The sequence below is a fragment of the Prionailurus bengalensis genome, chromosome E3 (assembly GCF_016509475.1).
Source record: "Prionailurus bengalensis isolate Pbe53 chromosome E3, Fcat_Pben_1.1_paternal_pri, whole genome shotgun sequence".
NCBI lineage: Eukaryota > Metazoa > Chordata > Mammalia > Carnivora > Felidae > Prionailurus > Prionailurus bengalensis.
Genome location: NC_057357.1, coordinates 40,754,741 through 40,782,275, shown reverse-complemented (window position 1 = coordinate 40,782,275; position 27,535 = coordinate 40,754,741). Strand labels below are relative to the sequence as shown.

The 27,535-nt window shown below is 48.3% G+C and overlaps 1 protein-coding gene and 1 long non-coding RNA gene across 2 annotated transcripts; one reads left to right on the top strand and one right to left on the bottom strand.

Annotated features, from left to right (window-relative positions):
* Positions 1 to 783: 783 nt before the first annotated feature.
* LOC122471885 lies at positions 784 to 14,551 on the top strand. The gene is made up of 2 exons (XR_006294298.1): positions 784 to 1,107; positions 14,466 to 14,551. It is a non-coding gene; the product is annotated as an uncharacterized LOC122471885 (long non-coding RNA).
* Positions 14,552 to 24,799: 10,248 nt separating this feature from the next.
* LOC122471883 (serine protease 29-like) lies at positions 24,800 to 26,947 on the bottom strand. Its single transcript, XM_043561073.1, has 6 exons — positions 26,886 to 26,947; positions 26,736 to 26,796; positions 26,345 to 26,525; positions 25,938 to 26,203; positions 25,284 to 25,450; positions 24,800 to 25,207 (listed from the first exon to the last, which is right to left on the bottom strand). Exons 2-6 carry the CDS (start codon positions 26,794 to 26,796, stop codon positions 25,043 to 25,045), a joined length of 840 nt encoding a protein of 279 aa, XP_043417008.1. The 5' UTR covers positions 26,886 to 26,947; the 3' UTR covers positions 24,800 to 25,042.
* Positions 26,948 to 27,535: the final 588 nt, after the last annotated feature.

Below are 27,535 nucleotides of genomic sequence, written 5' to 3'. Positions count from 1 at the left end.
GTCTTTAAATTATGTTGTTCTTAAGCACAAGTGTAGCTAATCTGTGAAAGCATGCAACAGTATTATTACAGGATGGACTCTCTTCCATTGCTGTCCCTTGTATCCCTAGGACGCATTCATTCCATAGCTGGAAGCCGGTATCTCTCTCTCAAAAGTGTCCATTCTTTATCTAACCTAAACACTTAGGTGGTCAACACCATTACCTCTTGTTCAGCATGTGTAATTTGGTGGTCTATTTTTCTGGGAACATTGCTTAGAGCATTACAAATGATGTCATTACGTTAATAAATTCGGTTTCATTCTTCACTCACAAGAAAGGAGAAGGAAAAGATTTCTTTGTGTCCCAGGCCCTGTCACTAAGACCCTTCCCAATGTGGAGAACAGGCTGGGTTTCCCAGAGCACCTTCGGTCCCTCAGCTGAGCCCTCGGGGCCTTCAACATTGCAGGAATTCCCATGGTGGCCAGCAGAGAGAGCTCCAGCACCACAGACCCAGAGGGGTGGGTTCCTCTGCCTGGGCAGTGATGGCCAGCAGAGGGCGCACCATCGGCATTTCTGACCCAGGACACCTGAGAGCAGGAAGGGTCGCTGTTGCTCCCAGAGGACTCAGGGCCTCTGCCGCTGCCTCAGGACAGAGAGTAGAGCTGCCTTTCCAGCGCGTCTGCCGCCCATCCCAGGGCAGACCTTGGGAGCTTTGCAGCAACTTGGCATCTCCTGAGTCACCGGGAAGAAGCTGTCTTGTTGTGCTGAGTGCTGAGGAGGGGGCGCTGGGTGGCTTCCCTGGGCAAGCTGGTGCTGGGCAGCACAGGCACTTTCATTTTCTGGGCTGTCCCCGTGTTTCATTCCTCCCCTTCCCAGACAGTATTTGAACAAGACATATTTTACTGAAGGACTCATGGATTGCGGGGTCCCACGACATCACCTCATCGATGCAGTCGATGGTTTGTTCCGGATTCAGGCTTGTTTCCGGGAAGAAACCCTGACAGAAATTCAGAGGAACGGGAGCTGCATTCCGTTAGGACGTGAATACATGAAATGCTATTCTCATGACCTTCTAGAAGAATGAGCTGGGACCCAGTTTCTGCGTCCTGCTGGAACCAGAGACCGAGGTAAGGGCACAAACTGTCCCCCACATCATACATCCTTTTTAAAAATTTCATGGTTATTTTTCCAACCTAGTGAAGTGATTGAAAACTACAGAAAACCTGGTAGGTAGGTGTCATTAACCTTGTGTTACCTTTTAATTTAAATTCCAGTGAGTGAAGACCCAGTGTAATGTTAGTTTCAGGTGTCCAATATAGAGTAACACTTGCACGTGTCACCTGGTGCTCATCCCAGGTGCATTCTTAATCCCCAGCAGCTGTTTCACCCATTCCCCACCTCGCTGTGGAAGCCCTCAGTTTGTTTCCCAGTGAAGAGTCTGTTTGTCACTGGGTCCTTCACCCCACCCCCCACCCCCCCGCTTTGTTTTGTTTCATTTCCACGTGTTAGTGAAATCACCTGATATTCCTCTTTCTCTGACAGGCATTTTTCACCCAGCATAACATTCTGTTGCTCCTCCGCCTCGTGGCCAATGACAAGATTTCCTGTTTTTACAGCTCAATAATATTACATTCCATATACTACATCTCAACTTATTCATCAGTTGATGGATGCTCGGGAAGTTTCCGTAATTTGGCTGTTGTAGAAAATGCTGCTGTAAACATCAGGGTGCATGTATCCCTTTGAAGGATTATTTTGTATTCTTTGTGGAAATACCTCGTAGTGAAATCGCTGGATCGTAAGGTAGTTCCATTTGCTTTTTTTTTTTTTTTTTTTTTTTTTTTTTTTGAATCTCCGTGATGCTTTCCAGTGTGGCTGCACCAGTTTGCATTCCAACCCACAGTGCAAGAGGGTTTCTCTGTCCTCACATCCTTGGCAACACCTGCTGTTTCAACATTCATTGATTTTTGTCATTCTGAAAGATGTGATGTGTTATCTCGTTGTACTTTTGAGTTGTATTTTCCTGAAGATCAGTATTGTTGAGCATCTTTTCACATGGCTTTGGTATGTGTATGTCTTCCTTGGGAAAATGTCCATTCGTGTCTTCTGCCATTTTTAACGGGATTTCTCCTTTTTTGGGTGCTGTATGACTTTATTTGTTTTGGACACTAAGCCTTAATCAGATGTCGTTTGCAAATAGTATTCTGTAGGTGTTGTTGATTATTTCCTTGGTGACAGAAGCTTTTTACTTTTACCAAGTCCCATTATTTTTGCTTGTGTTTCCCTCAACTCAGGAGATATATCTACAAAGACGTTTGTACAGCCAATGTCAAATAAAATACTGCCTGTGTTAATTATCCTCTGGGATTTTTATGGTTTCAGGTTTCACACATAGGTCTTTATCCGTGTTGGATTTACTTTTGTGTATGTTGTAAGAAGGTGGTCCGTTGTTGGTCTTGTTTTGTTTCGCAGGTTGCTGTCTAGTTTTTCCAAAACCATATGTTGAAGAGATTTTTTTTAAGTGTATGTGTTTATTTTTGAGAGACGGAGAGAATGCAGAAGAGGGGCAGAGAGAAATGGGGACTGAGAATCCCACACATGCTCTGCACTGCCCTGAGATCATGACCTGAGCTGAACCCACAATCACACGCTTTGCAGCCACCCACGTGTCCCCAGACTATCTTTTCTTTGCCATTGGACATGCTTTCCTGCTGTGTTGAGAATTAATTGACCACATAGGTGTGACTTCATTTCTGCGTTTCTGTTTTATTGATCTCTGCGTCTGTGTTGTTGTTGATGTTGTTTTTGGCCAGGACCATACTGTTCTGTTCCGTACAGCTTTTGAATATAACCTGAAGTCTGGAATTGTGATGCCTCCAGCTTTCGTTTTCTTCTTCAATTTTGTTTTTGCTGTTTGAGGTCTTTGTCGTTCCATACAAATCGTGGGATTATTTGTTGTAGTTCTGTGACAAATGGTTTTGTTAGTGTGATAGGGATTTCATTACATATGCAGATTGTTTTGAGGAGTGTAGACATTTTAACAGTATTTTCTGCTTCCCATCCATGAGGGTGAAATCTATTTCCTTTTCTTTGTGTCCTCTTCCATTTCTTTCATCAGTGTTTCACAGCCTTTAGAGTACAGGTCTTTCACCTCTTTGGTTAGGTTCATTCTAGGTATCTTGGGGTATTTGGTGCACCTGTCAATGGGATGGATCCCTTACTTTCTCTTCTGTTAATTCATTATTCGTCTACAGAAATGCAATAGATTTCTGTACATTGATTTCTGTATATTGTGATTTGTCGAATTCGTATATCGATCCTAGCAATTTTCATTGGAGTCTTTCCTGTTGTTTATAGAGAGCATCATGTCAGTTCCAAACAGCGAAAGTTCTGCTTCTTCCTGGCCAATTTGGATGCCTCGTTTCTTTTTTTTGTCTGATTGCTGTGGCTAGGACTTCCTGTACTATGTGGAATAATAGTGGTGAGAGGGGTCTTCCCTGTCTTGTCCCTGACCTTGGAGGAAACACTTTCAATGTTTCCCCATTGAGGATGAGATGAGTTGTGGGTTTTTCCTAGATGACCTTTATTATTTGCAGGTAGGTTGAGTCTCAATGTACTTTGCTGAGGGTTTTTATCATGAATGGATGTGACATTTTGTCAGATGGTTTTCCTGCATCTGTTGAAAGCATCCTATTGTTCTTATCCTTTCTTCCATTACTGTGGTGCATCATGCTGATTGATCTGTGAATGTGGAACCACCCTTGCAGCCCGGGAATATATCCCACTTGATTATGGTAAATGATTCTATTCATGTATTGTTGACTTTAATTTGAAGGTATTTTAATGAGAATTTGTGCATACATACTCATCAGGCTATTGGTCTGCAGTTTTATTTAAAAATTTTAAACATCTTTTTAAATGCTTATTTTTTTCCTTAGATAGAGTACATAAAAGTGAGGGAGGGGCAGAGAGACAGGGAGAGAGAGAATCCTGGCCATGCCCCACATTGTCATGGCAGGGCCCAACGTGGGACTCGAACCCACGCACCGCATGATAATGTCCTAATCCAAAATTAAGAGTTGGACGGTAAACCGACCGAGCCACACCGGCGCCCCGGCAGTTTTCGGTTTTGGTGGAGGCTTTATCTGGTGTTGGTATCAGGGTAATGATGGCCTCATAAGATGAATTTGTAAGTTTTCCTTCTTTTTTACTTTTTGTAATAATTCGAGGAGAATACATATTACCTCTTCCTTAAATGGATGGTAGAATTCATCAGGGAGGCCCTCTGGCCATGAACTCTTGTGTTGGGGGAGATTTTTTTTTTCCTTACTGATTTGATTTCTTTCTGTTTTCAGATTTTATGTATCTTCCTGTTTCAGTTTTGGTAGTCTTTGTGTTTCTAGGAATTTGTCCATTTTTCTCAGAGTGTCCAATTTGTTGCGTATAGTTCATAATATTATCCTCTAACTGTATTTTTGTAGTGTTGACTGTTGTTTCTCCTTTCTTATTTGTGAGTTTCTTTATTTGAGTCCTTTCTCTCTTCTTTGTGAAAACTCTGCCTAGGAGGTTTTCATGTTGATTACTGTTTTCCAGGAACCAGCCCCTGGTTTCATTGATTTGGTCTAGTGTCTTTTTGGTTTGTATATCCCTCATTTCTGCCTTAATCTCTATTATTTCCTTCCTTCTGCTGTTCTTCTCGTTCCTTTAGTTGTAAGTTAGGAGTGTTTGAGATTTTTCTTGCTCTTTAAGGTAGGCTTGTATTGCTATATACTTCCATCTCAGATTGCTTTTGCCGCATTCCAAAGGTTTTTACCAGTGTATTTTCATTTTCATTTGTTTCAGTGTATTTTCTCATTGATTTCCTATTTGACCCATTCATTTCATAGCATGTTATTTAACCTCCCTTTATTTGTGGCCTTTCCCCGTGTGTGTGTGTGTGTGTGTGTGTGTGTGTGTGTGTGTATGAGTGTGGTTAACTTCAAGTTTCCTAGCTTTGTGGTCAGAAAAGATGCTTGGTCTGAGCTCTGTCTTTGGGTACCTGTTGAGGTCTGATGTGTGATGTAGAATGTGATCATTTCTGGAGAATGCCCCATGGGCGCTTGAAAAGAATATGTACTCTGCCATTTTAGTATGGAGTGTTCTGAATACATCTGTTAAATGCATCTGGTCCAGTGTGTCATTCAAAGCCATTGTTTCCTTGTTGATTTTCTGTTTACAGGTTCTGTCCATTGATGTGACTGATGTGTTACAGTCCTCTATTATCGTTGTATTATTATCAATTCCTTTATGGTTTTGTTAAGTGCTTTATATGTTGGTGACTGCATATTGGGCGCATCAAAATTTACAACCATTGGATCTTCTTGTGTGGCTGTCCCCTTTAGTATGAGATAGTGTCTATCTTCATCTCGTTACAGCTTTATATATTTTTTTAATATCAGTCTTAGTTGACATATAGCACATTCTCTGTTTCGGGAGTAGAATCCAGTGATTCATCCCTTACATACGACACCCAGCACTCATGACAACAAGTGCTCCCCTTAATACTCGTCCGCCATCTAGCCCAGCGCCGACACATCTCCCCCTATCAACCCTCACTCTTCTTCTCTATGATTAAGAGACTCATGTGGTTTGTCACCACTCTTCTCTTTTCCTGCCCCCTTCCCATGTTTTCATCTGTTTTGTTTCTTCAATTCCACACGAGTGAAATCATGTATGTGTCTTTCACCGATTGGCATATTTCACTTGGCATAATACATTCTAGGTCCATCCACATCGTGGCAAGTGGCAGGATTTCATTCTTTTTGAAGCTGAGTTACATTTCATTGTATATACGTATGTAAATATTTATATACATATGAGCATACACGTGAGTACATATGCGTATACATGCACACACACACACACACACACACACACACACACACCACAAGTTCTTTATACCTTCATCAGTTGGTGGATACTTGGGTTTTCTCCAGAGTTTGGCTACTGTTGATAATGCTGCTATAAATATTGGGTGCATGCAATTTTACTACTAGGTACTGACCCAAAGGGTACCAAACTACACTCTCGGTTTTAAAGTTTATTTTGCCTAATACAAGTATTGCTACTGGCTTTCTTTTGACATTGTTGTCATGGCAAATGTTTTTTCATTCCCTCCTTTTAAATGTGCAGGTGACAGATGTCCAAATAACGCTTGGTAGGCAGCATCTAGATGGGCCTTGTTTTTTTTTTGTTTCTCTTTTTGTTTATTTATTTATTTTTTATTTTGTCCGTTCTGACACCCTATCCTTGTCTTTTGATTGGAGCATGTAGTCGATTTACATGAAGAGTAATTATTGATAGGTATATATTTAGTGACATTCTACTAGTTGTTTTGCCATTGAATCGATTGCGCATCCCAGGAATACAATCCACCTCATTGTGCTGAATAATTCTTTTTATGTATTCTCGGATCCAGTTTGCCACTCTTTGTTGAGATGTTTTGCATCCATGGTCATCAGGGAAATTGGTCTGTAGTTTTCCTTTTTAGTGGGGTCTTTGTCCAGCTTGCACTCAAGGCCATGCTGGCCTCATAGAATGAGTTTGGAAGTGTTCCCTCCATTTCTCTGCCCATGACCTTATCTTGTTCTTTCATTTGGGATGCCTTCCTCTCGTCTTGGAATTTGGGTTGAGTATTTGCCATCTCTGTGTTACCAAAGCTCATTGTGTTACCTGCCTGTGAGTTGAATGGTTTTATGAAGAGGAGGTCATCCAATGTCCAGGGCCTGGCACTTCACGGAGTGTCTGTGGCATGTGTTGCGTGCACTGTTTTGTGTTCTGGCTGCACTATCCTTCAGGTCAGTGGTATGGTCAAGGTAGGGTCCTTGGCCAGAATGTGGTGAGTCTGATCTAGGTCTGCTCTGATCTGCTTGCTAAATGAGACTTGAAACGACTGCTCCTAGAAGTGAAGCCCTGCACAACTCTTTGGTCAAGAGAGGTGGTGTGGTCATGGGCTTCACCTGGTCTTCTGGGGAAGGGGCCAGCTCCACTGGGACTGAGGCAACCCTGAATGACCTAGAAGGCCAGTCTTGCCAGAGCACAGGAAGGTGGGGTTGGTGTAAGCAGCTTAGGCAGCCAGTGTGGGAACTGCCTTGTTTCCAGCAGACGGCTCTGTGTTTATGCTGGGGGGCAGGGGGCAGGGGGCAGAGCAGGGAAATGGCCCCACGCAGCTCCTCTGTCCTAGCTCTTTGTCCTCTCATTGTGAACACTGCTTCTCAGGGATGGTCTCCACGATGAGTGTATAATCTCCCCACTGTGTGCACCAGGCTTTGTCCAGATCACTGTTTCCATGCCATCTGCCTGCAAGTTGTTGGCTGCCTTCTCTTCAGGAGTAGGCCGGTGCCCTCGGGGCTGTGTCCCAGCCAAGGCTTCCAACCTTTGAAACTCCACATTCTCGGGGTGCCTGGATGGCTTGGTTAAGTGTCTGCCTCTTGATCCTGGTTCAGATCATGACCTCGTGGTCATGGGACTCTCTATTTCCCTCTTGTCCTGCCCCTCCCTTGCATGGGCCCTCTTTCTCTCTCTCTTAAAATAAATAAACTTAAAAAAATTAGGGGCATGGAATACCTGATTTAGGCAAGACTGCCTCTCTGAGGGGAATGGCAAGGATCTATGAGATGTATTTCCAGCACTGGCTAGGAAATTCTTTGCTGACTGGTTAAAGGTTACATTCCTACAGGAATGAGATTACGTTTAGTGACATGGGGCCTTAGCATAAGTAACTCCATGGTGGGCCTGTGATTTTTCTTAACATTCCAAAGCCAAATTTCATTTATACATTTTTTTTACATATATAGCCCGAAATAAGATTTTAGCCATCTACTGGCGGCCCGATGATCATATCCTGTGACACTGTAACTCTCTCCTAATCATAGAGGAAGATCAACTCTGTGGCTCTAAGATCTTTGTGGCTCTAAGTTACTTTGATCTATGTTACTAAGATCTTTATGAGTCTAGGTTACTGTTGGCCTTTCGATGTCTTTCACCCAGGGACCGACCCCCAGCGAGGTTGCTGAGCCATCATTTAGGCACAGAAGCACCCTTTCCAAGTCACCTGTCCCTAAAGCGTTGTCTTTCCCTCTGGTACTTCCGGGACCTATACCCTTTGGCAAGTCACATATCCTCATGCAAACCTGTCAAAGTGGACCAGAAAAAGCTGCTTGCCTGTGACTGCCACTTCATGGTCACATCTTATCCTTCTGAAACCCCTCGAATTCCCTATTGTTCTTCCAGTCTTTGAATATCTCTTTGATTTGGAAACATTTGATTCTCTTGTATTCCTGATTAAAAAATATGTGTGAAAATATTAAACCAAGGATTCTTTATAATCACTGAGCCAGTCACAATGATTCATCTGGCCATGTGGACATTTTTAGTTTTGACAGTGTTCAGGCATGAAGTGAAGTATATCCTGTAAAATCTGAGTATCATTCATTATCCAGGATAACCACCTTTATGGAAAGCCTTTCAATGACATGCTCGTTCAAGATCAGAAAAACACTTAATTTACAGACCACATAATAGAGTGGTATATACATACGTTATTATCTTAAAGTATGTAAAGTAGATGTTTCTATGAAGTGTTTATCATGCATTCAGTTTTCTCTACCGTGAATGCTATTATTTCAATTAAACAATAGTAAGAACAACAAGAATAGGTACTTGGCCATCACTAGTAACTAATATTAGAACTAGTCATATAATATCATGTGTCGCACACATAAAACCACGATTACTAATAATCTTGTCATTCGTGATGGGTTTCTAGTTACCAGAAAAATGGGGAAGATATTATTGAGTCTCTACATACAACAGACTGTTTTCTGACTATGGATGTCATATGAGTTGGTACATGATCGCAATCGGTATCCCGAAGAGATATGGTAGTATTAACTAAAGTTTATATTTGTATTCAGATTGCTTCGGTTTGAACCTCTTCTGTCCCAGACTCATCCCAGCTGGCACAGTAGAGTCATCCTGTCTCCTTAGGCTCCACTTGGCCATGACAATTTTTAGATTTTTCCATATTTTACATAATCTGCAAAGTTTTGAGGGTGCGTTTGTAGAATGTATTTTGTAGAATGATCCCTGGTTGGGATATGTCTACCGTTTGTTCAAATGCTTAGGCCAGAGTTACCGTGTTTTGGAGCAGAAGATCCAGAGGCATAACGCCATCCATAATTACCACTTCACATGAAGGTTGTTCACTCTGAAGATTGGGGTCTTTTGTGGTTCCATACACATTTTAGGACTGTTCTAGTTCTGTGAAAAATGTTGTTGGTGTTTTGATGGAAATTGCATTAATTGTGTCCATTGCTTTGGAAGTAGAGACATTTTCACTATATTTGTACTTCCGACCCATGAGTATGGAATGCCCTTCCATGTCTTTGTGTCATCTTGAATTTCATCACTGTTTTATACTTTTCAGAGTATAGGTCACTCACCACTTTGGTTAGATTTATTCATAGGCATCTTATTATTTGGTGGACAAGTGTAAATAGGACTGTTTTCTTAATTTCTATTTCTACTGCTTCAGTATTGTTTTCTCCAAATACAACAGATTTCTGGACAGTGATTTGTATCCTGTGACATTGCTGAATTCATTTCTCAGTTCTAGCAGTTATTGGGGGGACTCTTTAGGGTTTTCTATATAGTGTCATGTAATCTGCAAAGTGTGAAAGTTTCACTTCCTCCAGATTTGGAGTTGTTTTATATTTTATTTTATTTTATTTTATTTATTAATTTTATTTTATTTATTCTAATCTATTCTATTTATTTTATTTTATTTATTCTATTCTATTTTATTTTAGTTTAGTTTAGTTTAGTTTCTTTATTTTATTTTACTTATTTTATTTTATTTATTCTATTCTATTCTTTTCTATTTCTTTTATTTTAATTTTTTATTTTATTTTATTTTATTCTATTTTATTTATTTTATTTTATTTATTTTATTTTTTTTATTCTATTCTATTTTATTTTATTTATTTTATTTTATTTTATTTTATTTTATTTATTTTATTTTATTTTATTCTACTCTATCCTATTTTATTTTATTTTATTTATTTTGTTTATTTTATTTTATTTTATTTATTTTATTTTATTTTATTTATTCTATTTTATTTATTTTATTTTATTTTATTTATTTTATTTTATTTTATTCTATTCTATTTTATTTTATTTATTTTATTTTATTTTATTCTACTCTATCCTATTTTATTTTATTTTATTTATTTTATTTTATTTTATTTTATTTTATTTTATTTATTTTATTTTATTTTATTTTATTTATTCTATTTTATTTATTTTATTTTATTTATTTTATTTTTTTTATTCTATTCTATTTTATTTTATTTATTTTATTTTATTTTATTTTATTTATTTTATTTATTTTATTTTATTTTATTCTATTCTATCCAATTTTATTTTATTTTATTTATTTTATTTATTTTATTTATTTTATTTTATTTTATTTTATTTTATTTTATTTTATTTATTTCAGTTTAGTTCCATTTCGTTTGTCTGCTGGCTGTGGCTAGGACTTCCAGTAATTTATTAAACCTGGTAAGAGTAAACATCCTGGTCTTCTTCCTGACCTTACAGGAAAACCTCTCAGATTTTCCCGATTGAGGTGGATTATAACTGCAGGGTTTTCATAGATAACCTTTATTACGTTGATGTATGTTTCCTGTAAACCTAGTTTAGGGGGTTATAATCCTGAGTGGATGTTGTACTTTGTCAAATGCTCCTTTCTTCATGTATTGAGATGACCGTATGGTTCTTTTCTTTTAAAGTTTATTAATCTTGAGAGAGACAGAGCGTAAGCAGGGGAGGGGCAGCGAGAGAGGGAGACCCAGAATTCGAAGGAGGCTCTTGGCTCTCAGCCTTCAGCACAGAGTCTGACATGGGACTCGAACTCACGAATTGTGAAGTCATGACCTGAGCTGATGTCAGACTGTTAAAGGATTGAGCCACCAAGGTGCCCCGATCATGCGGCCCTTATCCTTTCTCCTGCTGATGTATTGTGTCACATTGGTTGATAGGCAAATATTGAACCACCTTGGCTGCTTGGGAATAAATCCCACCGAATTGTGGGATACATTTACTCTTGTTACATCTTCTTTTTGGGTTGTACCCTTTACTGTTATACAGTGTCCTCCTCTCTCTCTTGTTATGTACTTTTTTTAAGTGTATTTTTTTTTATAAGTGTTGCTACTCTAGGTTTCATTTGACACTAATGTGTGCAATGTTTCTCTGTCCTCTCTCTATCATTCTTGAGGTGTAGAGTGGGTCACTTATAGGCATACAAATCGGTTTTGTTTTTTCATCCATGCTTACAACCCGCGTCTCTAGATTGGAGCATTCACTCCATTTACCTTCAAAGTAATCATTGATACGTACGTACGTATGGCCATTTTATTGCCTGTTTGGCTGTGGTTTCTAATGATTTTCTCTGATCCTTTCTTGCCTTTCTTTCATGTTTTGCTTCTTTTCTTTAGTGATATAGTTTGATTTCCTTATCTCTGTTCTTAGCATATTTATGATTGGTTTTAGCATATGGTCACTGTCAGGTGTTTATATAACCTCTTCTGCATTTAGCGGTTCGTATTAAGTTGATGGTCATTTACCTTCGCACCCAATATTTTCTCCTCCCTAGGTTTTTGGTAGACGTTATTACAATTCAAATCCATTTCTCTGAGTTCCTTAACTGATTTGCTTTGCAGACATATTCATTTTTTACTTGATTTCTGTCTTCTGTCTCTAAACTGTCACTGTTGGTCTCTCCTTTCCACTCAAAGAATATCCCTCTTAATAGTTCTTGCAGGATGGGTTTAGTGGTACAAACTCCTTTAGTTTTTGTTTGGGAAAGTCTGTGTCTCCTTCCATTCTGAAGGATAGCCTTGCTGGATAGAATAATGTTGGCTGCTGATTTTTCCATTCAGCACTTTGAATATGTGATGTCGCTAGCTTCTGGCTTGTCGAGTTTCTGTTCAGAAATCGGGTAGCTCGCCTTATGGGTCTTCCCTTCTGAGTTAAGGTCTTCTGTCTTGCTGCTTTTAAGAGTTTTTCTTTACTGTCACTGTAATTTGCAAGTTTGGTTACAATATGTTTGTGTGTGGGCCTGATTTTGTTGATGTTGATGGGAGTTCTCTAGTCTCCTGGATGTGGATGTTTGTTTCCCTCCCCCAATTGGGGACGTTTTCAGCTATTATTTCCTCAAATACATTTTTGGCCCCAAATTCTCTTCCTCCTGGGAGTCCTACAATATGAATATTATTATCTTTCCTGTAGTCACTGAGTTCCCTTAGTCTCATCTCACGTGGCAGAATCCTGTGCTCTCCTTGGTTCAGTGTGATTAATTTCCAACACTCAGTCTTCGAGGTCACTAGTTTGTTCGCCTGCTTCTTCCATCCCTCTGTTCATTCCAGCTAGCGTGTTTCCCCTTTATTGTGTCCTCAATGTGTACTGTGTTATTTCTTATCTCCATGTCAGGGGTCTCACTCTTCTACTCATTTTGCAACTCCAGTGAGGATCCTTATGATCATTGCTTTCAATTCAGTATCAGGTATGTTACTAATATCTCTTTGGCTTAGATCTCTTGCTGTGAGGTTGACTAGCTCTTTCCTTGTGGATAAACATCTCTATGTGTCCATTTTGTCTGTCTCTCTGGGTCTATTTCTCTGTGTTGAGAAAGTCAGCTGTGCCTTCTGATCTTGGAATTAACGACGGTCTGAAAAAGAGGTCCTGGAGTCCTCAGTAGTGCACGTCTCCATTTATAGGACCTGGACCTTCAGGAGGATATCGCATGGGTATTGCTCACCCAATGCTGTTGTGTCTGTGTTACTTTTCCTTTCAGTGTAGATGTCTGCAGTGATTGCGTGCCTGTTGTGGGCTGTGCTTACACTCAGTGGTGTCAGTGGGACCCAGGCAGGCCAGCTGTGGGGTGGTATGCCCGCTGGGTAACTTGGGAGCAGGGCAGGAGTGTTAGCAAAATTGCACAAGGCTACTAGTCCTATGCCAGGTTTCCCGATGTCCTTTGGTGGCTCCGGGCTGTGGACCAGCGGTGGAAGCTAGGGGCGTGAGGATATGCACAGAGCATGTCTGTGTCTGGGGACATGTGGCTGGGTGAGACAGATGAGGGTGCCTGGATGTGCACAGCTGGGTGAGGTGCAGATGTGCACAGCGTGCTGTGGCAGCTATGCGTGCAGCTTGTCAGACAGGGTGCCCTTGTGGTTTTAAGAATGTTTGCCCTGAGGGGCGCCTGGGTGGCGCAGTCGGTTAAGCGTCCGACTTCAGCCAGGTCATGATCTCGCGGTCTGTGAGTTCAAGCCCCGCGTCAGGCTCTGGGCTGATGGCTCAGAGCCTGGAGCCTGTTTCCGATTCTGTGTCTCCCTCTCTCTCTGCCCCTCCTCCGTTCATGCTCTGTCTCTCTCTGTCCCAAAAATAAATAAATGTTGAAAAAAAAAAAAAAGAATGTTTGCCCTGAGACAAGCAGGCTTGGTGTGGTGAGTCCCCCTGTGAACCCTTGGGACTGGCGCGCTGCCTAACGGGTTAGGTAGCAAGTGTCTGTGCAGCCTCAGCCTCTGGTGGGTGCTTCTATGCTTATTCTGGGAGGCTGGGGGAGAAGAATGGTGCCTGTGAGCTCCCTCATTGTTGAAGTCCTCCAACACACAGGAATCAGCATGAATACATCTGTCTCCTGTTGCCTTGGCATGTGTAAAATGCCACGTTGACGTTGCCTGTCTACACAGGCAGGGACCTGGCTAGCACTCATCCTCCTGGATCACCCAGTGCTGGGTCAGCTGACCTCCAAAGCTCCAGGATCTAAATTCAAGGGGATTCAGCCCCTCTGGGTTTTAATGCCAAGTGTTATGGAGATTAGTCTTCTCTGTGTGAGCTCCCTGGTGTGAGGGCTCACTTTCTCTGCCCTCTCTGCAGGCAGCCAGCCTCCACCTTTCTGACATTCCTAACCTTTCTGATGCAGCTTCTCTCTATTTAGGTGTGGAGTTTCTTCTGCCAGTCTGTGGATCGCTCTCTGGTTCAGGGACTTGGATGTGGATATTATGTAGTTGAACACGTGGGACAGGGTGCTCTCAGGATCTGCTTACTCTGCTGTTATTAATTTTTTTAATGTCTTATTATTTTGGATTTTTGAGACACGGGCAGACAGACTCATATCACCCATGCACTTCAGGATTTGAAAGGAACTTTGCAACATTTGCTTCTAGTATTTTATGTTTTGAAACCCTCTTTAATGAGGTATAATTTACATATAACAAAGCCTGAAGTTAAAGGGTATAATTTGGTGAGACAGGAGGGTACAGGACCATGGGTACAGCACCATGAAATCGTATGTTTTCTCCCTAAACCTTTCATCACGATCCCTTTGTGTCTAACGCTAATGTTGCTTTTGAAGTAACGACTACTTTTTTTTTTTTTACTTTTTCAGATATTGCCCAGGTGTCTGAAAGCCTGCATTGAGCTGAGCCTTAAGAGAGAAGTTTGGAATTCAGTTTTGAGAGTAGACAGCCAGTCCAAGAAAGCCTTGTAATTGGCTCTTAGATTTAAGTTGTGAGAGATTGTGGATGCCTCGCGAGTGCCTGGATCTAGATGTGGGCCTTGTTCTGAGAACAGGTGAGCTAAATACCTAACCTGAGATTGAGCAAACTGTACTTTTTCTTTGGAGATTTTATGGGCATTTTAAAACCAGAAGTTTTCCCAAGGGGGTTCTGTCTTCGTGTGAAGAGGCACCAGCCGGGGAGCAGAGAAGCAAATCATCTACACATTGTAACAAAGTCGAGCCTGAAGAACGCTTTCCATCATCCAAATCAGCCTTTAAGGTTTGTGGGACACGTGAAGCACTCTGTGAAACCCAGGGAGGTTGCAGTCCAGATGTATTGTCATTCGCTGCGTGTGACGGTCAAAAGATACTGGCTATCCTCATCAACTAGAATGCTAAAAACTGCAGCACATGGGTCGTGTAGAGTGAAAACTTTGCTTTCAGGAAGAGTGGATGTTGGTAGAGTGTGAGGTTTAGGAAGAAGGGGATGTCGAGGGATTACAGCGCTATTGATTTCTCGGAATTCCTGGACAAAATACTATCCTCAGCAGTTGGGTTTTCTCACAGGTGAAATAGAGGTGTTATCTGGACTACTGCAGGGGATCATGAGGCCATGAGCCTTGTAACATTCTATTATGGTGTGGATGCCTTGAAGGCCTTCGTAATTGAAAAGATATTAACTCTAGGCAGAAGTTTTGCAAGGTCAATTTGAATCTTGACGGGAGGTACACTGTGGATTCTGCCAAGACCAGTTGAAGATTTTGCCCATAAAGAGGATGGGAGCTGATCCAATAGGAATAAATGATCAGTACCTCCAGACTCAGCTTCAGGACCAGCACAGACACGGCACAGAAAAGGTGTCAGAGGATCATCTGTTTCCCCTTTTTGCTATTTTGGTTAATGTTGTCAAATCGTAGGTCGTGGATCTCAAGTTCAGAGTATCTGCACATTATTTTAGAAAATCCTTCAAAGGATCCTCTTGTCGAATAGAGATTCCAGGTCTCCTGAGGGAGGCACTCAATCAGTACTATCTTAAAGTTAGATCTATATTGTAAAAGAGAGGGTAAATGGTCAAAATGTCCTTATGTAAGACTTGTAAGTTAGGTGCCAACCTTCTGGCCTTAAAGGCACTGAGAAAAGCAAGTTCTTGCAGACTTGCCCTCTGAGGGCTCTTCTCAGGAAAAGCCACCTGTGAGACCCTCATGCCCTCCTTATCCAGGATTGTCAGAGATGAAATATCTTACCCTCGAAAGGAAGGCACATTCAATGTATCTATTGACTAAAATGCTTCATGGTGAATTTGGTCCCATGAAGGGTCCATTTTCGTTGCAATATTCTAAGCAAACAAAAGGACCTGAGCACAGTTGCAGACAACCCTGAGCAATATATACAAGTGTTCCAAAAGCTAACCCAGGGTGCTGGGGAATAAAAAGACACAGGCCATCCCTAACAAAGGGGAATCTAACACCCTTTTACTGTTTTTCCTAATACATTCGGGTTACCGTAACTGTATGGGGCAGTTACTCCCTCATTCGTTTCCTGGGTCAATGATTATGGTGATTAGAGCCAGGGGTCTCTTGTTGGTCTCCCTCAGAATGGAGGCTTTCAGGAATATTCCCAAGCCGCTGCCAAAACTCCTTTTAATCAGTGGAAGTTCTCTGTCTTCTCTGTCCTGACATGGACTGTCTAATTCCACTTGTTGCTGGAAAAAAACCTGGCGTCTGCTCAACTGTTCAAGTTGACAGACTTTAGGACCAGGAGACCTCTCTCTCTCTGCCCTCAAGGCTTTTATGTGCCCTTGGCACCTCATCAGGCTCCACCTGGGATGAAAACCCCTGACCCCACCCCCGCCTCACCCCTCCCTCACTCCCCACAGCCCTCAGCAGAGGCCCTGTGGGCTGGTTCTGGCACGAGTCCCCAGATGCCCCCTCTTAGCGAATGCCCGTTCAGAAACCCCTGCCCCTGGCCATACACCCCTGCTTGTCCCTGCCTCACTCAGGACGTGGTCTCCATTCCCCTGTTGCAACGTCCAACTCTCGATTCAGCTCGGGTCATGGTCTGGCAGTTGGTGGGATGGAGCCCCGCGTTGGCCTCTGGGCGTGTCGGCCTCTGCGGAGCCTGCTTGGGATTCTCTCTCTCTTTCTATCTCTCTGCCCCCCCCCTTCATGCTGTCTCTTTGTCTCCCTCAAAATGAATACATAAACAGTAAAAGTTTTTAAAGAGGACGTAATACAACCACGTTATGGGGAAAAGACCCAACAGACCCTCAAGTTTTAACGTACTTTTCATTTTTTTTAATCTTTAAGTAGGCTCCGTGCCCAACGTGGGACTCAAACTCATGCCCCTGAGGTTAAGAGACGCACCCCCCACCGACTGAGCCAGCCAGGGGCCCCGAGATCCTTAATTTTTGAAGGTCTTCTAGCAAACAGCGTCCTTCTGCCGTGTCGGCTCGAGACCCGCACCCATCTCATTTCTGGCTGCGCTCGGAACCCCCTGTGCCACCTGGGGGTTGTCTCCTCTGGCGGCCCAGTGCCTCTTCGTCAGAGTTCTGGCTGCCTTCTCCCCATTCGGAGATTTTCAGCCAGATGCGTCAACATTCTGTTGTTCACAGTTGCCGCAAGCCGTTTTGTATGCTTTTTGAAAGGACGGGCTTATGCCGGCCAACTCCATCTTGTTCTGTGTCCTTCACCTTGACCACGCCTCTTCCCCTTGAGTAACTGCCCCCTCACCTGCCTAACAGAACTCGGACCCTTCCCCAGCCAATCGGCTGAGGCCACAGCCATTACCTCGCCAACTGCCCCTAGGCCCCAATAAAACCTTTGTGCTTTTGAAACTCGCGCTCTCTCCCTGGTATCTCACCGCTGTGTCGGGGCAGGTAGGGGATTGAGCTCGAGCTAGCTCAAATAAAGGCTCTTTTGCTTTTACATCGGACTCAGCTCCCTGGTGGTCTTTGGGGATCACGAATTCTGAGCATAACATTTGGGGGCTCGTCCGGGATCCCCAAGACCCCCGAGGGACCCCCGGCCAGAGAGCCTGACTGGCCACGGTTAGTGTCTGTTTGTTCCGTCTTTTCTGTGTGAGCTCATTTCTGGAATTCTGGTAGTGCCCGACGCGGTCTAAGTAGACGCACTGGAGGACCACAGGCCGAGAGTTTCGGAAGACGTTCCGATTCTCCCTTCTGGAGGGGCATGGAATCGCCTCATCTGTTTTGGGGGGGTGTGCAATCCCCTCAAAGGTCTAAGACGAGGCGGGTGTCTCCCGCTGGTCAGCGTGAGGCCGTCGTCTAGCTCTCGGTTTTGGAGGGACGTGGAATCCCCTCAAAGGTCTAAGCTAGCTTTCAGTTTTGCTTCCATGGAGTTGGAAGACTTTCTAAGGGCCCTCTGTTGGTCTGCTTCTGTGTTTCTCTGTTTTGTTCTGTGAACATACTGGATGGACCTTATGGGACAGACTCAGATTACCCCTCTACCCACCCTCTTGGCTTAAGCCCTTCCTAGCCCCACGTGGGATGATTGCCAGCAGCTTTTGCAGGTCCTGTTCACGACTGAAGAAAGAGAAAGAATCCTCAATGAGGCCCGAAAACTAGTTCCGGGTGCAGACGGGAATCCCACCACCAACCAGGCTCAGATAGATGCCTTCTTCCCCTAAACTCGGCCCCAGTGGGATTTCAACATGGCAGAAGGTAAGGAGAGGTTCCGGGTCTACCGCCAGACTCTAATGGCGGGTCTCCAAATGGCTGCTAGAAAGACAACCAATTTGGACAAGGTAGGAAATGTACAACAGGGAAAAGATGAATCTCCGGCTGCCTTTTTAGAACGGATCATGCAGGCATTCCATACCTATACCCCCATGGATCCAGAGGCTCCGGAAAGCAAGGCAGCTGTTATCATGGCCTTTGTAAACCAATCGGCCATAGACATTAGGAGAAAATTACAGAAAATAGATACACTAGGAGAAAAAGTCTGCAGGACTTACTGGTGGTAGCCGAAAAGGTATATAACAACCGGGATCCTCCTGAGGACAAGCAGGCTCGCGCCATGGCGGCTGCCAGCAGTAAGCAGACTCGAGACCTGGCCAGAATACTACTAGCTACCACTGCTGACTCCCCCGAGGAACGAGACCGCCGTCTCCGGCAGCTGGCAGACGACGCAAGAAAAGGTAAAGGAACCACCAAGGGGGGGAGGCAGAGGCTGCAGAAGGATCAGTGCGCATACTGCAAGGAGATAGGGCATTGGGCCCGATATTGTCCGAAAAGGGCCGGCGGGAAGGGAGGCAAGACTGATTGAGTAAACGTCCTAGAGCTAGATGAACTGAGTGATTAGGGGAGTCGGGGTTCGGACCCTCTCCCCGAACCCAGGGTAACTCTGAAAGTGAAGGGGACCCCTGTTGACTTCCTTGTCGACACCAGAACACAACATTCGGTCCTCCGCACCCCACAAGGAAAACTAGCCAGCAAGAAGTCCTGGGTCCAAGGGGCAACTGGTATGAGCCAGTATTCATGGACTACCCGAAGAACGGTAGATTTGGGGATGGGCCGGGTATCCCACTCCTTTATGGTAATACCAGAATGCCCCTACCCGCTGTTAGGACGGGACTTACTGACCAAGATTGGAGCTCAGATAACTTTCAGATAAGGGGGGCCTCAGGTCACCGATGGCAAGGGTCACCCCATCCAGGTCCTGACCATGAAACTGGAGGATGAATACCACCTCCACCAGGAGGCGCTCCCGAGAGAGGATAATATAGACAGATGGCTTCAAGAGTTCCCCTTGGTTTGGGCAGAGACGGGGGGGGGGGGGGGGATAGGACTAGCCGCTCACAGGACCCCGGTCCTGGTAGAGCTCAAGCCAGGAGAGAGTCCAGTAAGGATCAAACAATGCCCCATGTCTCAGGAGGCCCGGAAGGGGCTCCAGCCACACATCCGGAGACTATGAAGCCTAGAGGTACTACTTCCTTGCCAGTCTCCCTGGAACACCCCCTACTGCCGGTCAAAAAGCCTCACACAAATGACTACCGACCGGTACAAGACCTCCGGGAAGTAAATAAGAGGGCCAGGGACATACACCCAACTGTTCCCAACCCATATACTCTCTTGAGCTCCTTGGCGCCCTCCAGGGTCTGGTATACGGTACTAGATTGAAAGGACGCCTTCTTCAGTCTGCCACTGGCATCCCAGAGCCAACCCTTGTTCGCCTTTGAGTGGCATGGTCCGGAGGAGGGCTACAGTGGGCAACTCACTTGGACACGGCTACCTCAGGGATTCAAAACTTCGCCCACCATCTTCGACGAGGCACTACACGAGGACCTGGGTGAGCACAGACGGGAGCACCCTGGCCTCGCCGTCCTACATGACGTAGATGACACCCTGATTGCTGCCGACAAAGCCAAAGACTGAGAGCGAGGGACCCAGGACCTGCTGGCTACCCTGGGGGACTTAGAGTACCGGGCATCCGCGAAGAAGGCTCAGCTATGCAGCGAGAGGGTTTTGCTGAGATCGCCGGGCCCCTATATGAAGCTACCAAAGAGGGGAAAACATTTAAATGGGCTGAAAAAGAAGAAACTGCCTTTAATCAGTTAAAAAAGGCCCTCCCTAAGTGTCCCAGCCCTGGGCCTACCAGACATTACGAAGGCCTTCCACCTCTTTGTAGACGAACATAAGGGAATAGCAAAAGGGGTTCTAACTCAAGCCTTAGGCCCTTGGAACCGCCCGGTGGCTTACCTGTCCAAGAAACTAGACCCAGTGGCTGCCGGCTGGCCGCCATGCCTAAGAATTATTACGGCGACAGCACTCCTAGTCAAGGATGCAGACAAACTGACCCTAGGACAGGAGATCTGGATCACGACCCCACACGCCATTGAAGGCATCCTGAAACAGCCTCCAGATAGATGACAGAGCAACACACGTGTGACTCATTACCAGAGCCTCCTACTCAGCCCTCCACGAGTGCGGTTCCACCCCAGTGCAGCCCTCAATCCTGCCACCCTGCTGCCCGACCCTGACCTAGGTGCTCCCCTACATGACTGTGCGGGAATCCTGGAACAAGTACATGGATTCCGGACGGACCTGACCGACCGGCCCCTCCCCGATGCCGAGGCTACTTGGTTCACTGATGGCAGCAGCTTTGTGCGGGACGGACACAGGTATGCGGGTGCAGCGGTGGTCCCCGAAACGGACACCGTATGGGCAGAGGCTCTACCCTCCAGAACGTCAGCCCAGCGAGCAGAGCTCGTCACCCTTACCAAGGCGCTAACGTTGGGAGCTGGAAAACGGCTTAACAACTACCAGGCTGGGGAGACCCAGTTTTACCAGACAAGCCCAAATACTCCCAGGAGGAGTTACAGCAGATCAAGAAACTCCCCATGGCCCAGGAGATAATGGGATGGTGGTATACACCTAACAAGGAGCTCGTGCTGCCAGACCGGCTCGGAGTCTCAATATTAGAGCACATGCATCGGTCTACTCACATGGGCGCCCGAAATTAAAAGACTTAATCCAACATGCCGGAATCAAGATTCACCAACAGGACACCAAAATAGAGCAAGTTGTATCTGGCTGAAAGACCTGCCAACTCACCAACGCGAGAGCCACTTCAAATACAAAAGGAACCAGGCTCAGAGGCACCAGACCAGGAGCCCAATGGGAAGTCGACTTCACTGAAGTCAAACCAGGAAAGTACAGTTATAAATATCTTTTAGTATTTACGGACACCTTCTCTGGCTGGGTGGAGGCATACCCAACCAAGCATGAAACGGCTCAGACGGTGGCTAAGAAGCTCCTAAAAGACATCTTACCCAGGTCTGGTTTTCCTGCCATGGTAGGATCAGACAATGGGCCAGCTTTTATCTCGCAGGTAACCCAGGCATTAGCCAAGGCGGTGGAGGCACACTGGAAATTACATTGTGCTTATAGGCCCCAGAGCTCAGGACAGGTAGAAAGAATGAATAGAACCCTGGAAGAGACCCTTACCAAATTAACCATGGAGACTGGCGGGGACTGGGTGACTCTCCTACCATATGCCTTTACCGGGTTAGGAACACTCCTGACACTGGGGTTTTACTCCCTATGAGATCATGTTTAGCAGGCCACCCCCTATTATTCCCAACCTTTAGTTTAAAGATCAAGAAGTTTTTCTTTCCTTGAGAGCGCTCCAAAGGGCGCACGAGGACATTTGGCCGCGCCTCCGTGCCATCTACGAGGCTGGCCCGACCCCGACACCTCATCAGTACAGGCCAGGAGACTGGGTCTACATTAAGAGGCACCACCGAGAGACCCTCGAGCCGCGCCGGAAAGGACCCTACATTGTGGTGCTGACAACCCCCACCGCTCTCAAAGTAGACGGCATCGCGACCTGGGTCCATCACACCCACGTTCGGCCAGTGGACCCCTCCTCGATCCAGAAGGACTTTGTCACGCGGTGAGCCGTCAATCAGGACCAACACAACCCGCTCAAGCTCACCCACCGAATATTCGTAACTCTATTAACTCTGCATGTCATTGCTCATGCTGCCGGGAGTCCCCATGCCCCCAAAACATCACCTGGCAGATCATAGACACCAGCTCGGGGACAGTACTTAATCAGACCTCCCAGAGCCACCCCAGGGACACTTGTTTCCCAGAACTTTGTGTAAACCTCCAAACTCTATTCCCCTTGTCACCATAAATGCAGCCGGTCCCATGATTGGGTCCATAAGCTACATGACAAGGGAGGAATGAAAGGACCTACGCCAGCCAACTCCATCTTTCTGTGTCCTCCACCTTGACCACGCCTCCTCCCCTTGAGTAACCCCCGGCTCACCTGCCTAACAGGACTCGGACCCTTCCCCAGCCAATGGGCTGAGGCCACAGCCATTACCTCACCAAGGGCCCCTAGGCCCCAGTAAAACCTTTGTCCTTTTGAAACTTGCTCTCTCTCCGGTATCTCACTACTGCGTCGGTGCAGGTAGGGGATTGAGCTCGAGCTAGCTCGAAAAAAGGCTCTTTGCTTTTACATCGGACTCGGCTCCCTGGTGGTCTTTGGGGATCACGCATTCTGGGCATAACATTTTCACAGTCGGAGGTGTTTGTGCGTGTAGACTGAAGATTTCTCAGTTGTTCACACACGTGCGCTCTACTCCTTCTAGAACTGACCTCACATCGAGTGGGGCTGTGGAAGAACCGAGGCGGGACCTTCCCCTGGTGCGCATCGAGCCCTCAGGGAAGGGGCCCAGCGAGGGCGGGGGCCAGAGGGGCATCGGGACACTGGGCCCCGGCTCTGCCCATCAGACCCCCTCGGCTGCCATGTGACGTGAGACCTCGGCACAGGGGGGCAGGGAGGCTGCACCTTCTTAACCTGGAAGTTATTTTTATGACAAGTGTGGTACGTGCCCCCTGGAAACTCTTGGCGGATATGGACGTACTAGGATAAAAAAGGGAAACAACCAAGAAATCCGTCCTCCTTCCTCCTTCCCTAATCCCACCCAGGGTTTGTCACTGTCCGTTGTTGGGGTGATGAGTTCTAGAACTTTCTGAGGCCTGGGTAGGCCTCGGGCCGGATGAGGTGTGGAGGGAGGCGCGTCTTGCAAGGAAAGGCAAGGAAAGGCTCCGAGACAGGGTGAGGGTGGAAAGACAGGACTAGGCTCCTTCACGCCCAGAGCTGCAGATCAGAGATGAATCGCACCTCGGGCACGGCAGGGGTGGGGGGTTCCCGTGTGCCTGGAAACCAAACGCACACAGTTGAGACCAGGAAAGGTCAGGGCCGAGGGCCGCCAGAGCCAAGTCAGCGGCTAGTGTGGGGGTGTGGGCAAGGAGGAGGGGTCCCCCTGCGGAGGCCACCACGTGGGCCCACGTGACCCATGTCCCCTGGGCAACCAGAGACCCCAGCAGGCTGGGAGGTCATCCCCGGGGCCAGAGACGGAAGGCACCTAGGGACAGGACTCCCCTCCCTGTGCCTCAGTTTGCTCTCCTGTCAAATAGGGAGCAGAAACGGCACAGTGTCCAGAGACATTTGGCGGGGGGGCACAGATGGCCCTCAGAGTTTCTGTCTCAAGCCGGGGCCAGGTGCAGATAAGTCCAGTCCCCTCCCAGGGCCCCTAATCGGCTCTGTCATCAGGCCCTGGCCACACAGCAAACGGTTAGGAAGTGCCTGCTCTGAGCTGGGCAGCTGGGGGCTGTGCCCATCTGATCTGCGGTGAAGACCACGGGACCGCGAGCGGGCGCGGGGCAGGGACGTGGGCAGCGTGAGCTGGCACAGATGCCTGTCACGAGGGCCTGACTGTCTCCTGGCTCACTCTGGGCCTCGAGCTGGGACACTCCGGGGCGGCCCCAAAGACCCGACTCCTGGAGGACAGAGGAGGCGAGCCAGTGTGCCCCCCAGGAACCGAGGAGGGCTTCCTGGAGGTGGGGGACACCCATCCCCACCCCTGTCCGGGTACGAGGAAAAACAAACTTGGGTTTACAGACAGGCCAGCTGGGGCCGCCCTGGTCCTTCTGTGGCCTGTGCGGCCCAGAGCTGGCCACTTAGTCCAGGGGGCAGCATCCACGGGGCACAAATGGTGGGGACAGCCATAGCTGCAGGTGCCCAGAAGGAGCAGGTGGGGCCTGCCACGGAGCCTGCCCCTCAGCTCCTCCCTCCTCCCTCCTCCCGCCTCCCTCATCCCTTCTGCACAGAAGGTGAATGGGCCCTCCCTGCCCCACCCCAGGCCCGGCACATTGGGCTCAGGGCACCCCCTAACCCTGCAGCGCACACACATCATGGCCCTGGGGCACCATGGCCTCCAGCCCCTCACCCGGCTGCCTACGGGGCATTTCTCTCCAGCTGCTGCCCATCATCTGGAGCTCATACCCAACTCCCCATGGGGAGCCAGCGAAGACCCTCACTGGAAGGTACCCAGATGGGTCAAGCACGTCCCTAAAGGGGAGGACATATTGGCATCATACCCAGGTCACTTTTGCATGGCAACTGGTTAATTCTGAGAACAGATCTTGCCTTACGAGAGAAGTGGGATGGACGGATGGTTGGAAGGATGGGGGATGGAAGGAGGGATGGATGCAAGGTTGGAACCACGTGGTGACCTCTGGTGCAGGACAGAGCTGGGGGCTGTGGCCGCAGAGTGGAGCCAACCCTGAGATCCTCACTCTCCCTTGCCAAGCCTGGTAGGACACCAGCCCCAGCGCGGCCCCTGTACCTCGGGGCTGGCCGACACGCTCCCACGGAGAGCCCACTCCACAAAGACTGACCGCACTCTGGTCATTCCTCAAGCTCTTTAATTTGACAGACAGCACAGCGAGGCACCCTGGGCCCCAGGGACTTCCCGCCCTCCCCCTGGCATCTTCTTGCTCCTTCCCCCAGCAGTCAGGGAAGTCCCGGACACTGAGGAGGCCAGAAGCGAAGGCGGAGCCCAGGCCAGGGACGGGGGCACAGAGGTTGAAGCAGCAGGCTCTGGGGGGAGCTCCTCCGGGCCCAGCCAGGCGGAAGGCCAGGAGGCCCTGGTCAGAGGCCCCTCCCGATTTGCTGCGTGATCCAGGGCACGTACGTCTGGACGCGAGCGTAGACCCCGGGACGGTTTCTCACGGCACAGCTCTCACCCCAGCTGACCACTCCCACCAAGTGCCAAGCACCCGTCGTCTTGCAGACCAGAGGGCCTCCGGAGTCGCCCTGAGGAAGGAGAGACAGCACTGAGCCCCGGCTGGCCTCCAGCGCGGGGTGGGGGCCGGGATGGGCTGGGACTCACCTGGCAGGAGTCCCGGCCCTCGGTCCCCGCACACAGCATGTCGTCCTGGATGATCCTCCTGCCCGCCAAGCGGTACCTGGTGGCGTTGTGGTACTGCTGGTCACAGACGGCGTTCTCCACCAGGCTCACCGCCACCTCCTGCAGACGGTAGGGCGGAGGCAGCCTCTCTGGGGGAGAGACGTGATGGGAGGCTGGAGCGTGGCCCCTGCTGTCGGCCGCGAGCCTGCATTCCCGCCCGGATCGCCACCGTGTGGACCCCAGGGTGCAGGGTTCCCATCTGCCTCTAAATTCCTAACACCCGGAAGGTGGATTCTGCCTTTAGTTCGAAGGACCGGAAAGAAAATGGGAGGGGGGGGGGGTCAGGGTTTCTGCCCGCCTCCCCAATATCTTCCTATAAGTTGGGAAAAAACTAAGAATATGAATTTCCTCATCACACTGTTGGGTCCCGAGCTCAGTTGTGCTTCAGGGACCCTCCAGTCTCTGGGGTCGGATCTCCCGATTGGGGCGCACACGGGGTGGGGTGGGGGAGGGTGTCGGAAGGCGATTCCTTTCCAGAACCTGCAACCGCCCACCCGCCAGGACTTCTCCGTGTGGCCAGGTCGGGAAATGCCTCGCGCGGCCCCGAACCCCTCCCAACCCCCACCCCGTACACACGGTGCACCATGACGGTGCCCCAGCCGGTCACCCAGCACTCGTCCTCTGGGGTGACTTCAAGCAGGGCCGACGGGAGCTTGACAGGCCTGACGTTAGCCGTGTATTTCACAGAGTGTGACAGCTGGAGCAGGGCCACGTCCGCACCCAGTTCGGCGTAGATGTAGTCGGGGTGGACGATGACGCGGGTCACATTCAGCAGTGTCCTCCCCCCGTAGAGGTACACGTCCCCGGCATGGATGCGGTAGGCTGCCGGGTCGGCGTCCTTCCTGGGGTCGCAAAGAAGCCACGGAGGCGGGTCCTTCGAGGGCGGCCCCCTCCGCCCCATGGGGAGGCCGAACCCTGCCTGGAGCCCAGATTCCCACACCTCCTGATTCTCCCAGAGCTGGACGGCAGCGAGCGGGACTCACCGGGCGATGCAGTGGGCAGCGGTCAGCACCCACTGGGGGTGGATGAGGGAGCCCCCGCAGATGTGCACCCACGAGGCCCAGTTATAATCGTAGACTTTCAGGCTGACCTGCCAAGGCCACTTCCCCTGGGGGGCACTGTGGCCCCCAACGATGCCCACCAGCTCGTTTTCAGGGAGGGAGGCTGGGAAGCAACATGAGGGGGGAAGGAGGCCGGGAAGCAACATGAGAGGGGAGGGAGGCCTGGCCTCGGTGCCCAGGGTCGAGCCCCGTCCCCACCTAGGCCTCCCCCGAGGGCACAGCAGGCAGTCCCAAGGCCCCCCAGCGACTGGAACTGGAGACAAGGTTACAGGAGCCTCTGGGAAGGGAGGACCCCCGTGGGGTCAGGACTCACCTGGGCTCCCCGCGACGCAGGTCCCCGAGAAGAAGGGGGTCAGAAACAACAGCCACAGCATCTGCAAAGAGAGAGGGCACGGAGGGACAGCTCAGGGCCGGAGGGGGCCAGGGGCCTCTGCAGCCGTGTGAGAGGGGACAGTGCCCCTACCTTGCCAGGCTCCACGGGTCTCTGCTCTGGGGGCCCCCGAGGTCCTTTATCTTTTGGCCACAGGAAGTGGGCGGGCGGCTTGGGCAGTGTTCCATTTGGGGGGGGTGGGGGTGGAGGATGGGGAAGAAAGGCAGCTGGGTGTCAGGCAGAGTGTGTGCAGGGGGTGGGGAGCCGGTTCCCCATCACACACCCGGGAGGCCAGACTCCCACCCTGGCCGCCCACCCTCGGCTGACTGCGATTCTCACGACACGTCTGAGCACCAGAGGCCGCAGAGCCTGTGGCAGGCCCGGCCCGGGGCGCTGTCCACCCACCCTGCCCTGCTTCCGGCCAGTGCAGTCACGTCTCTTCCCCCGCGTTGGCCCGGCTGTCAGGGCCACGAAGGGACCCCCGCACGTGGCGCAGCGCCCCCGTCCCCGGGCCTCCGCCCCATCTTGAGTGGACAAACCCGGCTTCACAGCCCACCTTCCCAGCTGCCACCAATAGCACCCATCCCGGTGGCCTCCAAGGGGGAAAATGATGCAATTCTTGTGGCGAGTCACACGGTGTCCCCTAAAGCTCCCCCTGATGCCGTATTGAGGCATGGGGAGGGCAGAGGTCCATGGTCTGAGATAGGTTCCTTCGACACCACCCAGGAGAGTTGGGTGTAAGC

Coding starts and splice junctions, on each gene's coding strand:
- LOC122471883 (XM_043561073.1), bottom strand. CDS start 26,796: ATGCTGTGGCTGTTGTTTCTGACCCCCTTCTTCTCGGGGACCTGCGTC. Junction 26,526..26,735: donor CTGCGTCGCGGGGAGCCCAG/GTGAGTCCTGAC, acceptor GTTGCTTCCCAG/CCTCCCTCCCTGAAAACGAG. Junction 26,204..26,344: donor GCTGCCCACTGCATCGCCCG/GTGAGTCCCGCT, acceptor TTGCGACCCCAG/GAAGGACGCCGACCCGGCAG.